We start from the raw sequence: 19900 nt of genomic DNA on the forward strand, positions 1-19900 counted from the left end.
TTAGGAGGTCAAAATGGTCAAACTGTTATGTAAAAATTATATTGAAGAAAAAGTTCTTAACAAGCTGATTTATATTGAAAGGAATGGAAATCTTTTATATTTATAAGATATGAATAAATTAAAATGCTTAAATTAAAGGAGAGAAATGGGAAATTTGAGGATGTAATTCAGGAGAAAAAATAACGAATATTCTCGTTGAATTTAAAAAAAAAGAGTTAAGTTAATGAGCGTAAAGTGGTAAACCGAAATAAGAAGTAGACCGAATAAACGACGACGTACCGGAATTTTGGATCTTTGTCCGCGTTCTATAAATCAGCGAAGGCCTTCCTCTGAGACCACTTCCATTCTTTTCTCTTTGTTGCAAAGAGAAGAGATCTGCCTCCAATCGTATCTCTCTTGCTCTCAAGGTATCTTTCTCTCTTTCTTTTCTATGGATCTCCTCGCCATTTCCATCTTCACAACCTAATCTCTCCCTTTAATTGTTCTTCCTTTGCTTCGCATTTTTCTGTTTCTCCATCCACTTTCGTCTGATTTCATCATCTGTTACTTCATCCTAGATTAGTTTCGTCATTTCTCGTATCTTAATTTTGATTTACGATCTGCCTCTGTCCTTGCTCGATCTGCATCGCGTGTCGTGAGATCGCACGATTTGAATCGCCACCTTCTTTTCTTTTATTTATCCATCTCTCTGTCAAATCGGAACCGAATTCTGGTTGGTCATGGATGCAAGACTGTCTGGTTGCCGTTTATTTTACATCTTGTATATGTTGTTATTATGTAATTATTTATGTTTGGATTTGTTTTGTTGCGGTTGAAATTTGAATTAAATGGACTGGTACTGTTGTGAAGGTGATTTGTTGATTCAGAAAACTTGAAAATGGGGCTGTCCTTCACCAAGTTGTTCAGCCGGCTGTTTGCCAAGAAAGAGATGCGTATACTCATGGTGGGTCTCGATGCTGCGGGTAAGACCACCATTCTGTACAAGCTCAAGCTTGGAGAGATTGTCACCACCATTCCCACCATTGGTAAGTTTCATTTGTTCTTTCTACTTCGATTTGTATTGACTGATGCAATGGGATAGAATATAGAGAGGACATTTCTAACTATTTCAATTGATGGATGAATCAATCTATACAATGTGGGATCAATTTCGGATTTTGCCCCTCCTGCCCATTTCCGTTCATTTGATGATCATGTTATATTTTTTCCTTCAATTTTACTTGATCTATTCAGGCTAGCTTTAAGATCTTCTGGTACTAGGTTAGCCTTGTTCTACAGTTTTTAATTATTATATATGGAAACGAAGAAGTATAGTTTATCTCGTGTTTTTTTCTGTCTACCGAGAATGGTATCGATCAATGTGCTTAGCCTAAATGTTGTATATCCAGTATCCTTGTTGGCATGAGAATGTAAGATCTTGCTCTTCTACTAACAATTGCCTTGTGAGATTTACTAATACTTCATTTGGCACAGGGTTTAACGTGGAAACTGTGGAATATAAGAACATCAGCTTCACTGTTTGGGATGTGGGGGGCCAGGACAAGGTATTTATTCCCCCTGTATCTTCTTGTCTAACATCTGACATAGTACTTGGTTATTGGTGATCTAGCAAACTGTCCACAATGCTTTTGTTGATTTATGACGTGATCATTTACTGAAACTTTGCTTGTACTGCTATGTATATCATGTGGTTTACATTCCAAAATTGAGTTTTGATGAGTAACTTTTAGTGGTGAATCAGTGGATGCGCATTTGATGTACTCCTCCACATTAAGATATCGCGAGATTCAAAGTCTGTTTGTTTTTGGAGGTGGATGTAATTAATTTTGTAAGTGTACCCAACGAAGAGGTTGGGTTGTTTGACCCTACTTCGGAATAAGCCTCATTGTGTTGATGCACTCGAGGTTGGAGGCTGTGTAACCTCCCAAGGGGTTGGATCATACTTAAGAAACTAGAGGAAAATGAATCTAAACCAATGGGACTGTTGAATTGAATATCGTTTAAGATCTTTACATGAAATGCACCACCTACTTTGATCCAATAATCCCCAGAATCAGCAACAAACCCTGGAAAGAAGTGAATTTATACCCACGGACCAGAGGGGGTGATGACCACCAACTTGAACACAAATCTCACCATCCACAACCATGAATGGTCTGGTCTAGGTCGCTTCTATTAGATCAATACCAAAATAGTAACAATTTTATTTGGTAATTAATGTCACAAAACAAGTTGAATGAAAACTTATTGTCCTTTCTTATGTTTCTGTTTAGATAAACTTTCTAAAACCACTTGTAGGAGAAAAAAATAAGAAGGAAAAATGAAATAAACTCTTAGATTAAATTGAGATTATACATAAATTAATTTATAGAAACTTTCTTACATTAGTTTCTTCAAAAGTTGAATTTTTTCTTAAACTAATTTTAGTTTCTCCTATACGTTCCGTGGGAGAAGTTTACCCAAACTAACCCTATGTCTTTTTTTATTTCAAGATCAGGGATGTACTCAACCTGACCAGTGTGATTAAGTTCTCAATCATGCAATTTATAACTTTAGTCTTTACAGGGTTTGTGTATGTGATAGCTCAAATAGTCTTACCTTTGACCTCTTAATAATTATATCACTTCGATTTATTTTGAAAACATTTTCTCAGTATTATAGTCATCAGCATTCACCATCAATGTGTTTTTCTCTGTAGATCCGCCCATTGTGGAGACATTACTTCCAAAATACCCAAGGACTTATCTTTGTGGTTGACAGCAATGACAGGGACCGAGTTGTTGAAGCTAGGGATGAGCTGCATAGAATGCTGAATGAGGTAATAACTGAATCATGAATGAGTGGACATGGAAAGGGTAGCTTATTTCATATTATTTGATTTCTCATTAATTCTGGATATTATTAACTTTGGTAGGATGAGTTGAGAGATGCCGTGCTTCTAGTTTTTGCCAACAAGCAAGATCTTCCAAATGCTATGAATGCTGCGGAGATTACTGATAAGCTTGGTCTTCATTCCCTCCGCCAGCGTCACTGGTAAACTAGAATATCGCTGTCAACATTCTTTTCCTCACCGACCTTATCTTTCTGCTTTTCACCATTCATTCTCACCTACATGTTTTCTACATGCAGGTATATCCAGAGCACATGCGCCACATCTGGTGAAGGGCTTTACGAAGGACTGGACTGGCTCTCAAACAACATTGCAAACAAGGTTAATGCCGAATGAGTGGATGATTTGCAAACTGGGCTCTTTAAATTACGTCTTGATAGTTTAACTGATGTTTTTTTCTTTTTAAATGCTTTGCAGGCATAGAGACTTCTTAGTTAAAGGATGCAAGGAAGTTGAGTTTACTACGGCCATCTCCGCGTTTATGATTTTCTTGCCCTACTTAGATTTTCATTGTTCAGCCATGTATTATTTTTCTTCAAAAAAGAACAGCGGTCTGTTACTGAAGAATAATTTGAATTTTTTCCATGTATAACCAAATAGCATTGTTTACGATTTGATTTGTGAAATCAATTGAATTATATAAAGCCTCGTATTAGGCGTACGACCATTGGTATTCGATTGTCATGGTCCAATTGGAAATTGGAGGAAAGACGTTGTTCTTATTCCGAAACCATCTCTTTTGGATGATAATTTGGGCAGAAGTAGAAGTATAACATATATATGTAGGATGGGTAAAATCAAATTATAGGACACGATGAGTTAAAGATTGCATGACAGTTAGATGCATTTTTACTACTTCGAAACAGTTATATTCTACAAAATGCTTTCACAACTTCTTCTGTGCAGCTGGTCCCCTGAAACATAGGTGATGACAGTGGCACCAATAACCTCCAATTACGCAGAATGCGTAATCTTTGCTATAACGACTCCACCCATGTAACTGTTCAATCCTCTGATTTTAGCAGACATTTCTTGAACTAATTCTAACTTGGTGTCTCATTTCTTGAATTAATTCTAACCTGGTGTCTCACTTTGGCTCACCGAACTTTAATGCAATTGGAATGTGGTTTAGCCTCAAGGGCCTTGCATGTATCCAATCTGTTATTGAAAATGACAAAAATACTTCTCCTAAATGAAAAAATAACCTTACATAAAAGGAGGGCATAATAAAAATTAAACAACTTTTTAAATTAAGTAATTTTTAGAATTTGCTTTTATATTTTATTTAATTTTTCATTTTCACTTTATTCTTTATTTATTTTAATCAAACTTTTTTTTACTTTATCACCTATTTCTCCATATTTTTCTTAGACGGAGCTCACAATTTCGACAAAAATCATGAGTGAAACATTTTGATGATGCTAGTTTTCATGAAAGGCATATGTTGCGTGTTGTCGAGCTATCCTATCCTAGAGGCTAGAATAGCATTAAGTCATTGACACATTGCTGTCTACACGGTCAGTTATCATCGTTTATATTGAAAAGCCCAAACCATTTTGTTTTTAGCCATGTATGTTATTTCTTTGTGACAGCCAAGTTCATTTTCAGAGATATTCGACGCTAACCTTTCTTAAAATCAATTGATTTCGATTCATTATTGTACTGTCTAAAGGTCAATCGTCAAAGCTTGGATGGAAAGGTTGAGTGAAAGGTAAAAAATAAGTAAATAATATCAAATTAATGTAAAGCTCACAAAATATGTTGAAATGTACATGTGTGTTTAATAAATGTTAGGTAAAAAGGAAAAGCTTAAAACGTTCTAGTTCAATAAGAAAACATTATAAATAGATGACCAACCCAAAAGGTAAGTATAGTGAATTTATCTGATAATTAATTAATACTAATTCTGATTTTGGCATCGGAGTATTTTGCAGGTACACACATTCACCTGGGAGGGGAGACCGAGACCAAGAACCGAGAGATCCTTTTGACCTAACCCAGAAGAAGCGAGAGTCCTCAAGTCATATCCAAGCCCAAGCCCAAAATAGAGTATCAAACTTAAAGCCGAAAACCCAGATCGAGAGCTCACACTGAGAAAGAAGACCGAAAAGTTAATCAATTAATGAATAAGAAGTTTGCTTCTAGGTCATTGCAAGAACAATTATATTTTTTTTAGAAAAGAAATGAACACAAGACTTCTAAAAAAACTAATATTAATTTTGTCTTTTTTAATTCTTAACTATTTTTCTTTGTACATATATTTAGTCTTTATTTTTTCTTTTCTTATTCTAACTTTTATTGACTTTTTATTTTAAATTTTTTCTTTAGCTACCTAGAATGAATGTAGTGCATATATATCTAATTTTTTTTGCTTTAATTTTATAAAAATAAAAGAAAAAAAAATATTTTTTCTCATATCTTTTGTCTTTTTTTTTCTCTCTTTTGGTTATCTCAATTCCGATACCATATTATAAAAAAATGACTGAAATAAACAAAAAAAAAAGAAATAAAGAAAAAAATATGAGAAAGAATATTTCTTCTATTTTTATTTTTTTTATCAAAACAAAGTAAAGAATCTGAATAATTAGAAAGAAAATGTAAAATAAAGAGTTAATAAAAACTAAAATAATGAAAAACAAAATAAAGACTAATCATATATATAAAAAGAAACTTCTAAAAATTATAAAATACAATATTAATATTAATTTTCTTCTATAAACTTTATCTATATCTTTAGTTACTTTCATGACAACTTTAGTAAAAGTTTGTTAGAACTTTATCGTAACGTAACAAGTGTATTAGTTATTCTTCATATAATAGTTTTGAAGGTTTCATTATAAATTTTTTTATCATCCAGTGTAATTGAGTGTTGTAATATGTAACTTGTAGGCCTTTTTCTCCATTACTTCGATTGTTATAATATACTATACTCGCATAATGTAAATAGTATATGTTATTCTGGTAATATTGGAAGTGATTTCATAATGTTTTAGCAAATTAATTATTAAATATTTTTTTTAAGTCGGTAGTGGATATCGAAAAATACATTTATCTTATTCGTTAATTAGTGGAGGTCCGAAATTGAAAATCTTTATTAATGTTTGAACACAAGAATCCGACCATCACATAGACGATTGAGAAGAATTATCCATATAGCAGTAAAAGAAAATTACGTATATGTTTCAAAGCAATTCATAACAAGTGAGAAAAGATGATTGAGAGAAGTTAAAGATAACTTGAATATAAAATAAATAAAGAAAAAAAGTTGAAATATAGAGAGGAAATGTATAATTTACTGACAACAACACATAGACACTCCACTCTACTTTCGGAAGATCAGAGTATTGAAATTACTACTCAGAGACCTACATCTGTCATACTACCATGTTCTCATTACGACTAAGTCTTCCCTTTAAGAAATTCATCCTCATATGACACGAGTAAATTCATATGATCTGCTAGACCAAATTATTTTCAAACTGCAAACAAAGTCATGAATCTCCTTCGACTCTCACCACCTAATACTCTTAATCTATATGATACCAAGATACCAGTAGAGTAAAGATCGTCTCTTTCTAGAGTACATCACAAAGCAATACACTCGCCTAACAATCTTAACACGATATTTTCTTTCCTAAATATACCATGTCTCGATCACATTTTAACATAATTTCATATTCCATACCACACATCAATATATCATTCAGTCACATCAAAGTTTAGAATTTTAAACAATCCAAAAATATTCAAGAAATTACATAAATACATAAACAAATGGTTTTTCAATTACATATACAACTAAAATTTCAAACAAAATTTAATAAAAGCAATAAAAAATAATAAAATAGTGTTTCAGAAGCAAATTTCAAAGTTGAATTTTTTTAGCGTGAGCAAAAATAATTTTTCTTAAGCTAAAATGCCCATGTCTAAGCGAAAATCTTGTTGCTTTAGCGAAAATGAACCCGAGAGCACTCCCAAAATTCACACCATTTTCGCTTGAGCAAGAACCCCTCTCGCTTGAGAGAAAATGGACTTGAGAACAAGGTGAAAAACACTGCACTATTTTAGCTTAAGTAAGGATCTTTTGCTTGAGCGAAAATTCTTTCTTGGGATGAAAATTGCAAAATAAAACTCCTTAAAAATGATATCTTTCAAGATTTTCACCAAAATTCATACTTAAACATAAATCTTATCAAACATCTTATATCAAAATAACCTCACATTGCTCAGAGTTGGACAAGTACTATCATAAAACTCCCCTATCAACCTATACATCTATATACTTGATAATTGTTGTTTGGTGGTAAAATTTAAGTTATTCCATTGTAATTTGTCTAATGTAGTGATAGTTTGTCAAACGTTAAAAAGATGATAGTATAATTGTGGTCAATTCGTCTCTCAACGAATCCAATAATAAAATCAGTAAATTAGTGTTCAAAATCTATTTGCAAACAAGAAAAGTTAACAATAAATATAAGATAAAAAAGGGGGGGTTTCTAATTTGTTTAACAATAAATATAAAATAAATTATTAAAATAGAAAATAAAAGACAATTGATCCTCAAGTTCTTTTACCAATGAATTCCTCACAGGTTATCTAAAGATTATCACCATTCAATTCTCACACAAAGTTAAACCAAATTGAACACGCGTCAATCTAATTCATTTTGAATCTCATCGGTAAAACATACATCTACTAGTTTAAATAATATATTCAAAGTATATTTGCTCTAATTTTTTTTGGAGAGTTCTGCAGAGAAGTTTTAATTGCATGATTTTGAGAGAATATGTCTGCAAAAGATTTGCTTTTAATTATTTTTTTAGATATTATCATATTTAATTCTCTAGTTCTTTATCTCAGAGTTTGTTTCATATTTTGATTTAAAAGAAGCAACTAGGGTTAAAAACAAAAAATTAACATAAATAACAATTAAGACTCAAATAAGCTCAATTAGAAGAATATTAACTAAAATAGTGGATTTATCCATGATCACACTCCAAGAATCTATGATTAAAATTATTAAGTGTGAATGAATTTATGCTCGTCAATATTCATGATTTCTAATCCAAATTCACTCACTTTTCAACATTCAAATTCAAACAACAATTGTTCATCAATGTTTACATTTCAAATGATTCATAATATCTTTCAAACATATTCAAGAATCCTATTCACAACACAATCAACTTGTAGATTTATCAAATCATCAAAATGTATCATCTTAGTACTTTCATTTTCAAACTCAAACAAAATACATTAATTTACTCAACTATACATCATGCAAGAATATTGAAACTGGTGACCACATCACTTCCATATCCAGATCTTATAACCTAGGATTTTATTAAAAATTAAAACTAGTTTTCCTTACCTGAGTAGAAGTAGGCATACTCACAAAGAGCTCCAACAACTAAAGAAAAAAAAAAGGGGATAACTCCAATCAAAGTTCTTTTAAGACAGTTTTACTCTACTCGTTGCCAAGAGTTTAAAGGTGACCTTCGATTGTTGCCTGATGAAAGATGGGACTAGAAATATAGAGAAACTGATAGAGGAGGAAAAAAAATTCTAGAAAAATAAAAATTATATTAAAATAAAATATAAATAATTGAATTATTTATATATATATATATATATATTAATAATAAAATATTCATGTATCATTTTAATTATAATACTTATATTCTAAATATTATAAATACTTTATTTCCTCTATGTCATCTTATATAATTTCTAGGTTTAAGGTTCAAAATTTAAATCAAACCTGCTAGATGGGACTGGATTATTTGGCATGTCTTAATGACTTAAGCTATAATTTCCCAGTTCGATGGCTATTTGGAGTTTTGGTAAACGATCAATAAGTGTATCAACGAATTTTCTCCATTATAGTCTTGCGCTGATGGCTCCTAGAACAGAGATTTATAACATGAAGTCTTCTTTCTCATTGGCTACTCAGTTTTTGTGTGCACAAATTTTCTGGGACTATGTTCTTACAATACTGTATTAGTCATCTAATACGTGAATTATAAATTGGTGTATGTGTGTAGAAAAGTAGTGGGTAGTATGCAGTTTTGCTTCCCATTCCATGGTCAATACCATTCTTGCTTAGTAGGGAAAAAACCATGGACCCATTTAATGGTTTTCTTTTCCATTACGTATTTGATTAATAGATATGATACTAATTAAACATTAAATTTATGGAGCATAATACAAAACGAAAATTAAAAAAATAGAAAGAGTGGAGAAATAAATATTTAATAAAATGAATGGTGTGATGAAGACATGTCAAGAAAAAAATGTTATTGTATAAATAATATAATAACTCATACATTAAAGTCAGGTTGGAGCACTAAAATCGTTCCTGAGTGGTCGGTAAGGTAAAATAAAAATTAATTTAGTGAATGTGTTCTTAAAAAATTGTAAACAAACTCACAAATAAAAAAAAACATACAATGACACACAAGTCTAGTATATAATATTACAATAAATTTGGTGATAGAAAGAGTATTTAATTACAAGTAAAAAAAAACTTCAAAGATTTTTTTTAATAATAGATTGTTCGAGGAATTGTTTACATTACAATCTATATAGTTTAAATTTCGTTAGAAGCTAAGGATTGAAATCATAATAAAATGATAAATTATATAAGATTTTAGAGATGAAGTTAAATTAATTTGATATGAAAATAACTTTGCTTCGTGGCAAACTAGATGAAAACATTTTGATGAGATAGTCAAAAGATTTTAAGGTGAGTAGAAAAGAAGAATGTGTGCACCAAGCTAGAGAGAAGTAGTTGTACAAACTTAAATAATCTTTTAAATAGAAATACAATATATTTAATCACTTTGTCGTCTCATAACAATACAACAAAAGTCCTTATGATTCATATGTCTATTAAAAAAGGTAGAAAATAGTACATTAATATTCGGCTACCTATTAATGTATGTAGACAACATCTTAAGATGAGTTTGAGATAAAAAAAATAAAATTGAAGTCATTACTTTGTAGTGAATTTTCATATGAAAGATACATGACATCACACTTAAGAAAATTTTGGGATGAAGATCAAAGAGGGTTCCACCCAAAAGAAGTTTTGTGTGGGTTAAAGATAGTACCTCCAAAAGGTAATTAGATGATTTAGAATTGAAGGTGCTAAAGTCTTGACCACACCTTTAATCCCATACATCTTTCTAGATTCAATTCTACTCAAACTAATTCAAAAAGCAATACATGCCATGTTTTCCTTGTGCAAATGCACTTGGAAGCTTAGTGTATGTGTGCATAAGACTAAACTTGGCACCAATTACTAAGTAGCTATATGAGCAATCTTGCGAAGAAACATTGATAAGTTGACACAAAGGTATATTTAGATGCCTAAAGGGAACAAAGAATATTGGTCTCATTTTCAAAGATGATTCACAATGAGTCTTGTTATGTTCTTTGATTTTGATTATGTTGCAAATTTTGACGCTAGATGGTCTGTCACTAATTACATATTCATGATTGACAGATTTTTGGTTAGTTGAAATATTACTCTCCAACATACATTAACCTTGTCAACATCTAAAGAAGGGTATTTATTTAGTTATATAGTCTAAAGAATGACCTTGGGTTTTCAAATAAGAAGGTTGCAATATTTTGTGATCATTTAAAGGCAATTTACTTGATAGGCCAAATACGTTAACATATCACTTCATTCACACTAACAAGAGAATTTGAGTGAAAAAGATTAACAAGAAGTATAATCCTACTAATATATTTACAAAGTCAGTTTCTTGAAACAAGTTTAGACGTGTTTGGACTTGAATGTTAGTTACTAAAAGTAGTATTGATTACATGTCAAGGTGAAATTTGTTAGATGGTACTTTAAACTTTCTACATACAACAGTACAACAATTCATTCTTGTTGTTGTGTTAGTTAACCATGTCGTTCTTTTCAGTTCTATCTAATGTGTTGATTTTGATCTTTTGCACAATACTATATAATTTGTTAGTTTAAATATACTTGTCGAAATGATACTTATGCATTCATTGTCTACCTTGCAATTTTTTTTGAGTTAACCTACTCACTTAATATTTAATTTGAAAAATATCAGTCCATTTCACCAAAAAGTTTGTGAGTTAAATAAATCAACCTATTTAAAATTAAAATAATTACTTTAAAAAAAACATCCATTTTTATTTTTTATAAATACATTTAGTAAAACATAATACAAGAAAATTAAGGATTTATATTGAAATATTATATATTTTATATAATGCATAATCAAAGAATTAAAAGTATAACAAGTATCTCTCCTTTATCCTTATAATTTTTTGAATTTTATAATTCTTAATATTATTTTTTATTATCAATATTTTTTTTCAATTTTTTACATTATATTTTTTATCAATAAAAATAATAAATAAATATGACTCATCCTTATATATAATGTTTTTTATTTTCGTTTATTGGGTAGACTAGTTGTTTAGTCAGAAACATCACAAATTTAATCCGATTGAAACAAGTCGCGTTAGTGGGTGAGTTTCAACATCGATGAATTGGATAGTAGGTAGATTAGACCAGTTTTTTTTTATCCATTACAATTCTTTTTATAATTCTTAATGTTGAAGGCATTGTATATCACTAAAAGACAAATTTGGTATAAAAAAATCTTAAAAGTGTATTAATGAACAAAATAATAATTAAAGTTCGACAATACCTTGTACATTTAGAAGGAAAGAAAATAAAGATTTATTATTTTTTATCCATAAAATATTTATTATAAGGAGATGTGTTTTTTTTCTTCATGTTATTCCTTTTGGAGGAAGAAAAAGAATTGAAAAACCTGAGGATTAAACTCTGTTTTTTTCCTATTGTAACTACATTTATTGTAACTTACTTATATTTCATAACTGTGGATAGGGCCATGCCCTAGTGTTTTCACTATTAAACAAATTAATAAATGGGTTTATACACTTCTAGTATGTTCTAATCAAACTTTCTGTGGAACATTCATAGTTGAGTTTTTGAGCCGAATCTTCAACCTGTTTATATAGAAATAAAAGGATTATGCTCAAGTTTGTTGCCAAGTTTCAAAGACCGTTATTGCTACAAAATCCTAGCACCTCAAATATCCAATTATTTGTTACTTGCATACAAATTACACTAAAAGGTTCTTCCCATATAAAAAAAAGTAACCATACTTAACCTTACATCACGTCATCGATTCTAGACCGATGATTAAGAAATCAATATGTAGGTGATTGCCATGGTTGGTATATTAGTGACTACCGTACATGAATAATTATATTCTTAGAGTTAATTCAATATGTTTTTGGATTATATGAATGCTAGATTTATATAGAATTAAAAAGACACAAAAGCATCTCAGTTCAAGGCACATCTAGGACATAAACATGAAACTTAATAAAAATGTCAACACACTAAATGATTGCTTTCATTGATGAAAAAAAGTTGTGATTATTATTTACATGTAAAATTCAAATTTAAAGATACTTTTCATATGTAAATACTTTTCATAATTACCTAAGTTGTTATAAAGTTCTAAATTATAAATTATATTATGTTAATTATAAATTATTTCTTAATTAATTTTTATTATTTTTAATTTAATTATAAATTTGGGACCTAACCCAACATGTTTGAGTTCAACTTGACCCATCGTAATTGAACTTAGTTTGGTCCATCCCAACTTTGCAGGGATAAATCTGACTAGATCTTTATTGACTTAGACCCAACTTGATCCCAACCAATTCGGTTTGACCTCAACTCAAGCCAACTTGGTTTATCGTCAACCAAACCTGGCTTGAGCTTAATGCAATCCAACAATGTCTAATTTGAGCTAACTTAGTATAACTCATCTTGATTTGGGCTCGACTTGACTCACTCCCATCTAAACCTAGATCAGACCAACCCAATTTAACCTGACATGGTTTCAACTTGGTTTGATTTGGACTTGACCCATCTCAATGTGCTTAGGCCCTAGTTCAACTCAGCCTGACTTGGGCTTAGTTTGACCTAACCATGCATGAGTTATCCTAGCTTGATTTGGCTAAAACAAGATCCAACCAGATCTAACTTGTCTTAAACTACTAACCCGATTAAGCACGACTTGGGTCAAATCCAACTTGGACTAACTTGGACTTCATCTTTATCTATATCTCTTAGATTAGACTTGAATCAACTTAATCTTGGTGCATCTCGACCAACTTGACATGGTCCCGAGTGGTCTAACTTAACCTTAGTATGATCCAATCCTATCCATACTGATATGAATTTAGATTTAGATTGAGTAATAATTTTCATGTGTATGAAAAAAAAATTGAAGTGTTTTTTTTATTTTATTTCCATTTTAAATAAAATTTATTTTTACTTTAAAAATCATGAATTAACTTTGATTCATGAAACTTTTGTGGACATTTTGACTATATGAATTTTTCTTTATGTGAAACTTTTAGTGACCAAAACTTACGAACGGGTAAAATTAACATGTCTAGATGGATATAAATAGATATGGTAATATCCTCTCTACTTCTTACATATTAAAGGATAAAATTGACATGTCGAGATGGATATGGTAGCATCCTCTTTATTTCTTACATATTAAAACACAATGCAATTCACGATTTTTAAAAACATAATCATTTTCTAAATTAGATAAAATAATAGCTTGCATTTAAATGTATATTTTGTCGAAATATCGAGTTAACCTAATCATAAAACAGGAAACGTTGAATCATAGTAGTAATGTTCACGATTTAGTTTAATATTATATAAATATTTTTTTAAAATAATATTTTGCGATAATGGATACTTGCACTTTATACACACACTTAAAAAACATTGAGTTAGGTTTGGATTAAGAAATTCGTCATTTAACCGTATCAAATAATCATGCTAGATTACAATTAATTGAACTCGTGACGGAATATATGGCTACTACACAAACTCACACGATGCTAAAATGACCTGTTGTAAGATAAACGGCTAATATTGCACCCATCATTTTCTATTTTAGTGATATTTATGTAAACGTAAAACTTGAATATTTGTATCATATTTATGACTATTATCTTTAGTTTTTTTTATAGGAATTTTATCTGGGTCTTTTGTACAAATAAACCCTTAAATGAAATATAATATTTAATTTGGCGTAAAAAAAAACAATTTTTCAATATATAATTCTCATAAATTACAGAACAAGTTATTGATCAATTTTATATGACTATAAGTTAATTATTATTATTTATTATTTAAAAAATAGGAGCTATCAAGTTATTTCATGAAATGTGTATTTGCGTAAGAAAATAACTGATTTTAATCGACAAGAAATATCAAGAAATAAGATAAATGTCAAGAAAATGAAATTATGTTTTTAGTATAATAATAAATTTATTAAACTAATTTTACTCGTATTTTTAAGTAATAGTTTAAAACACTAGTTAATAAAAAGTTATCTATGCTTGTTTGAACAACAAAACGAGAAAAACACAAAAGGGAGGTACATGTATAATTAGTCGTAGGAAATTAAAGTGTGAAATGTTCACCAGATTCAAGATCCGCCACAACTTGCAGTGTTTTCGCTAGTAATCTTTCTTTGCGCGTCTCACAGGGATAAGCAGCAAGAAAAGAGAGTCAACGAGTCAAACCCCAAACAGCATCTCAGTCCTCAAAGTCCTACTATCAAATTTATTCTACTAACAATTATGATATATGAGAGATATAAAAAAAAAAAATGAAATGGTATGCATTCTCCGTGTGGTCCGCGTCCCTTTTGGTTTGGTGGAGTGAAACGTTGGAGTGTCCTTGTTCTTATCCCACTCTTTACATATATAATACATGAAACCATAATCCATTTACATAATATTCCTCACTCTCACTCTTCTTAAACTTAAACACCCATCACGTCCTAATAACTAGCTACCATTACAACTATGGATGCTAACTGTGGGTCCCTAGTAGAGACACAAGCCAAGATGCAACATAGTGAAAACGAGATGTTAGGCCTCAGAAAAGGTCCATGGACGGTTGACGAGGACACCATTCTGGTCAATTACATCGCCACCCATGGTGAAGGTCACTGGAATTCCCTCGCACCATCTGCAGGTCTCTACTCTTTCTTCTAATTAACCTTATATTCTTATAATTTCATTACCACCTTTGCTCATTACTACCGCCATCGCCATGCCCACGCCGATTACATGTTTACCAGATTGTTTTGAAATATTCAGGTTTGAGGAGGAGTGGGAAGAGTTGCAGATTAAGGTGGCTAAACTACTTGCGCCCCGATGTGCGGCGTGGAAACATCACACTCCAAGAACAAATACTAATTCTCGACCTTCACTCTCGGTGGGGCAACAGGTATAAAATTCTGTCTACGTTTTTTTATTTATGTGGTTGGGTGTAGGCATGTGTATATATAGTGTATGATTTATAATGTTTTTTTCGTAGGTGGTCGAAGATTGCTCAGCACCTGCCAGGAAGAACGGACAATGAAATAAAGAACTATTGGAGGACGAGAGTGATAAAACAGGCGAAGCAACTAAGGTGCGATGTAAACAGCAAACAGTTCAGAGACACGTTGCGTTATGTGTGGATGCCGCGCTTACTGGAGCGGGTTCAGCCCACATCGCAAATTCTCCACCCTCAGATGGACCCGGGCCCAAGTGAAATTCCGGGCTTTCTTCAACAAACCGGGTTTCACGGTTTAGATTCGGTGACGGAGTGGGATAAAGGGAACCACCCCACCGGTTCTTACTCGGACTCATCGTCCGTGGAGCTCCAAGTTTACTCCAATTCAGACCATAGCGATTCTTCGGGTTCGGGTTCGGGTTTCGATATGTGGGGAAGTTTGAACATGCAGATGTTGGAAGAAGGAAGCGTGGGGGTGAATCGTTGGAAAGTTTGTGGAATGATCTCGAATTAAAATACAGTTCCCTTCCGTGACGCATTGTGCAATGAACAGTGCCAAAAGTTGAGCATGCGCCTCATTGTTTTCCTCACTTTAAGTACAAATTATAGATTAAACTTAGCCACGTGCCTTATAAAAGTTAATAGCTGTTCAAATATTGAATTTTGTTTGTGTTTATTAAGCTTGATTAAAAATAATATATGCTTGTGTTTGTGTAGTAGTAACAAAATTTAAGGCTTTTGATACTGCAATTGCGTTTCTTAGCACACAACTCATTCATTATGCAACCATACTTTGTCTGAATTTTAATTTGCTCTCTATTTAGCTCTTTTTGTGATATTGTGATTGGGTATGATAAGGTTGATGATCTGTGTGTTTGTCAAAGTATGATTGGGTATGAGAGGATTGGGTACTGTTGGTTCTTGCTTCCACGCTTGTAAAAGCACGTAATTGGTGTGCTTTTTAACTTAGAAAAGAGTTTATGGAAAGCAAGCATGAAATGTGTTCCATGAGTAGAATAGGGCCCTTCCATTCCAGTACCCAAATAAATGGAAGTTTGTGCTGCGGTCCGGGCCCTCCCTGAGGTTGACCCTCTCCTTTTACTAAGTCGTTTCCCTTTTCTTTTTTTAACTTCAAAAATTATAGTTCGTAGTTGTAGAAGTGTTAAGATCCTCTTATTGTGCTTCTACTTTACTATGTTTGGGTTTTCATTAGTTTCTATTTTTTCTAAGATTTCTTTTTTCTTTTATATATACATACATACATTTAGTTTATAACAATTCTTTTTATCAATAAAAAAGAATAAGATAAATAGAGAGTACTAGGAGTACTCAATTGCATATATGGGTGACAAAGTGGGGTTGGTCATGCGGGTTAGCCCGCAGCCCAATGAAAAAAATGCGGAACAAATTACTTATTTTAACCTACTGGTCCACTTAGGCCCACCCTGTATAACCTACAGCTTGCGCGGACTAAGTGTGGGGCGAGACGGATTGACCCGAATAACTTTAAAATGTAATTTTTTTTCACCTCCATATTTTCTTCATGTAACCTCATATTTCACATTTCAAAATTTTTAATAACATCTTACTACGCATGTCTCGTGGAAATAATATTATGAGGTCATTTACCTAATGCATCTAAATAAAAAAAAATCAAACAATTTATTTAAAAAATTATTCTTACCGTGGACCAATCCTTATGCGGGACGGACTAGAAAAATTAGCCTACAGATTCTTTGTGGGGCGGGCCAAGTGCAGGACGGACCTACCTATTTCTATATTAATTAATATTTAGAAATATTCTATTTAGTTAACATTAAAACTTTTTGGCAGTTTCTTCCTGCACCCCTATATTTTTCTTCCTGCACCCTCACAATGTTAAGCAAAGATTAAATTTTCCCAATTATTTTTTAAAAACTCTAAAATGCAGTTGAGCTATATTTTTTTTTTTGCATTATGGATTATGGAATCCAGAAAATTTCGGATTGGCACTTCTGGTAAAATTTTGGATCAATCAATCCATAATTCAAATTATGCATTTCACATTCAAAAATCCATCATTCAAAAAAAATTCTGGATCCACCAATCCGTAACAGAAATATGCATTCCGGATTCAGAAATCTGTAATTAAAAAAAAAACATTTCGGATCCACGAATCTGTAACAGAATTAGGATTCCGGATTTAGCAATCCGAAAATCAATAATTTATGCAAAAATTGCTTTTGGAACACTCTTCAACCGGAAAAAAATATCCAGTTTCATAATGATGAATCCGTAGCACACTCCCAGATCCTTATTTCCGGTAACCACGGTTTCCCTTTTCAAATAAAAGATTAAGGCCAGTTTCAGGATTTAGAAAATTGTGGGGATGCAGGAAGAAAAATGTAGGGGTGCAGGAAGAAGAAACCGAACTTTTTTTACTTAGACAATTCTTTAAAATGAAACTCAAATGCATATACCAAATTAATAGATGTGTGATTGGGAGGGAAAATCCCACTAAAGATGGTCAGTTAAACTTTTTTTTATAGAGATTTATCATTGAAAGAAACGGATGCATATCCATACTAATAATATAATTTTAAAGATATGAATATTTTACAATATTTGACTGAATTTAGGTTTGGTTATTGGGTCTGATCAAATTAAAAGTGGATTCATAATCTATATCTAAGTGAAAAATTACTTTAATTAACTTTAATTCATTATATTCAAATACTAAATCAAATTTGAGGAAATTCAATGTAAAACTCTAAATTTTTGTTAAGAGTGTATAAAATATAAACTAAACATGTTTTAGAATGAGGAGAAAAAAAATATTTTCTATATATTTAGATGAGAGGAAAGAAATAAAATTTAAGAAAACATTCTTTTAAGCTCAGTTTTTTTAGTTGTTAAAGATAAATAAAAGAAAAGAAAAACGAAAAAGATATTATACTTTTTGTTCTAAAGTTATTTTTTTTTGTCTAATTACTCATATCAATTATATAATCATACAAACTGTAATTTTTACCCCCCCATCTTAAACTTATCCATTTTAATTCATAAAAATAGATTTTTAATTATTTTTTATCCCTTATATATATAATTTCAACATTTTTTTATAGTCTTATATCATAGGAATTAAAATTGATTAGAAAATATTATGTATAAAGACTCAAGAGATTATTTTAAAAGATAAGGACTAAAATAAAATTATTCAACTTAATTTTCTTTTTACATCTCTTTTTTCTCACTATTATTCAAACAATAGTGAGTCATTACTCATATGCTATGCTAGGGAGTCACCAATGGGTAAAACCTGTATAACATTACGGGCTTAGTCGAACCCTTACTAAGAAGCCCAACAAATCGAAGAGATGCCTTTAGCAAACCAAAACATAATCAATAATAGTCTTTAAAAAAATATAAATAAGGTTTAATATTTTATTAAATAGATCTAATTAAGAATTAATTTGTTTATAATTTTACAGTCATGGTCTTTAATTTATTGTAATATAATATAATAAAATAAATTTTTATTCTTGAAATTAAAGTTATATTTTTAATTTCCAAAGGCCTGCTTTTTGTTTGTTAAAAATGCGGCGTAATTCCTGAGAAACCCTAAAAATTGCTATAAATTGAGAGCCTTGTGTAGAACTCTTAGCGCAGCTGTTGAGGACTAACCTTTCCTTTTCCATCTTTTTGTTTTCTACAGTGATCTTTTCATTTTCGGTATTTGATTTCTACAGTGATTTATTTCATTTTCAGTGTTTGAGTTTTGATTTAACGTTTTCCTTGAAGAGTTCACGGTGATGACCACATAAAATTCAAGCTCAACAGACCGGAATGCACGGTTTTCTCTTTTGGAGATTGCTTTGCGTGTCGATTATCCCGCTGAACTGAGTGATCTCTTCTGTTCTTTAACAAATCAAAATTCGTTTTCTGTTTTCAATTCTGGTTTAATTTCAATTTACTTTTATTATTGTTGTTTTGGATGTGTGCTGGGGAAAGTGTTTTCACGATGAGGATAGTAAAGCTCCCTCTTCCAAATTTAAAGTTGTGGAAGTCTGCTGGCTGAATCGAACCATAAATCTTATGGCCACCACTGAGTGATCTCTTTCCTCTTCTATTTAGTTTTTTTTCTTACATCCTTTGTTAAAAATCCATTTTCTGTTCACACCTGATTCAATCTTGTGCCATCTTTTTGTGAACAATTTGCATTGAGTATGTCGTTTAGATTTTTTTTATTGTTTTGATGCGGAACTGTTTGTTTTTTCTAAATTCTGAATTCTTTCAGTTATTCAACGTCAGACAATACACATTTTATTTGGTGATGAATGCGATACTAAATGCAAAATTTTGTATCTGATGCTAAATGATCTTCTAAATTTTTTGATTTTGATCTGATGTTAATTTATCCATTTATATTTAAATAGTAATGTTGGATTCATTTATTAATAGGAATTCTTTTAAATGATTTTAATGTATACTTTTCTAATGTTAAACATGTTTTAATTTTGAAAGAAATTAAATTTTTATAAGAATTAAAATCCTATATTCATAAAGTTTTATCAACCCAAAGTAAATTAAATATAATTAACTTTTGCAGCTTTCTACCT

General features: G+C 31.0%; 2 protein-coding genes and 2 non-coding genes across 5 annotated transcripts; all 4 read left to right on the top strand.

Annotated features, from left to right (window-relative positions):
- Positions 1 to 217: 217 nt before the first annotated feature.
- Positions 218 to 3551, top strand: LOC137830182 (ADP-ribosylation factor-like). 2 transcript variants are annotated; one of them, XM_068637358.1, is made up of 7 exons: positions 218 to 407; positions 850 to 1025; positions 1474 to 1544; positions 2699 to 2818; positions 2915 to 3033; positions 3130 to 3211; positions 3308 to 3551. In XM_068637358.1, the coding sequence occupies exons 2-7, from the start codon at positions 878 to 880 to the stop codon at positions 3311 to 3313; spliced, it is 546 nt and encodes a 181-aa protein (XP_068493459.1). In that variant the 5' UTR covers positions 218 to 407; positions 850 to 877; the 3' UTR covers positions 3314 to 3551. The 2 variants fall into 2 exon arrangements, with proteins under 2 accessions (XP_068493459.1, XP_068493458.1); XM_068637357.1 differs by lacking the exon at positions 3308 to 3551 and having other exon boundaries at positions 245 to 407; positions 3130 to 3241.
- An 11084-nt stretch (positions 3552 to 14635) lies between these two features.
- On the top strand, positions 14636 to 16030 carry LOC137830183 (transcription factor MYB2-like). Its single transcript, XM_068637360.1, has 3 exons — positions 14636 to 14996; positions 15122 to 15251; positions 15342 to 16030. The coding sequence occupies exons 1-3, from the start codon at positions 14825 to 14827 to the stop codon at positions 15814 to 15816; spliced, it is 777 nt and encodes a 258-aa protein (XP_068493461.1). The 5' UTR covers positions 14636 to 14824; the 3' UTR covers positions 15817 to 16030.
- Positions 16031 to 19083: 3053 nt separating this feature from the next.
- LOC137830805 (small nucleolar RNA Z107/R87) lies at positions 19084 to 19190 on the top strand. The gene has a single exon (XR_011084278.1). It is a non-coding gene; the product is annotated as a small nucleolar RNA Z107/R87 (small nucleolar RNA).
- A 102-nt stretch (positions 19191 to 19292) lies between these two features.
- LOC137830773 (small nucleolar RNA R30/Z108) lies at positions 19293 to 19394 on the top strand. The gene has a single exon (XR_011084263.1). It is a non-coding gene; the product is annotated as a small nucleolar RNA R30/Z108 (small nucleolar RNA).
- Positions 19395 to 19900: the final 506 nt, after the last annotated feature.

This window comes from Phaseolus vulgaris, chromosome 7 (assembly GCF_000499845.2).
Source record: "Phaseolus vulgaris cultivar G19833 chromosome 7, P. vulgaris v2.0, whole genome shotgun sequence".
Taxonomy (NCBI): Eukaryota; Viridiplantae; Streptophyta; class Magnoliopsida; order Fabales; family Fabaceae; genus Phaseolus; species Phaseolus vulgaris.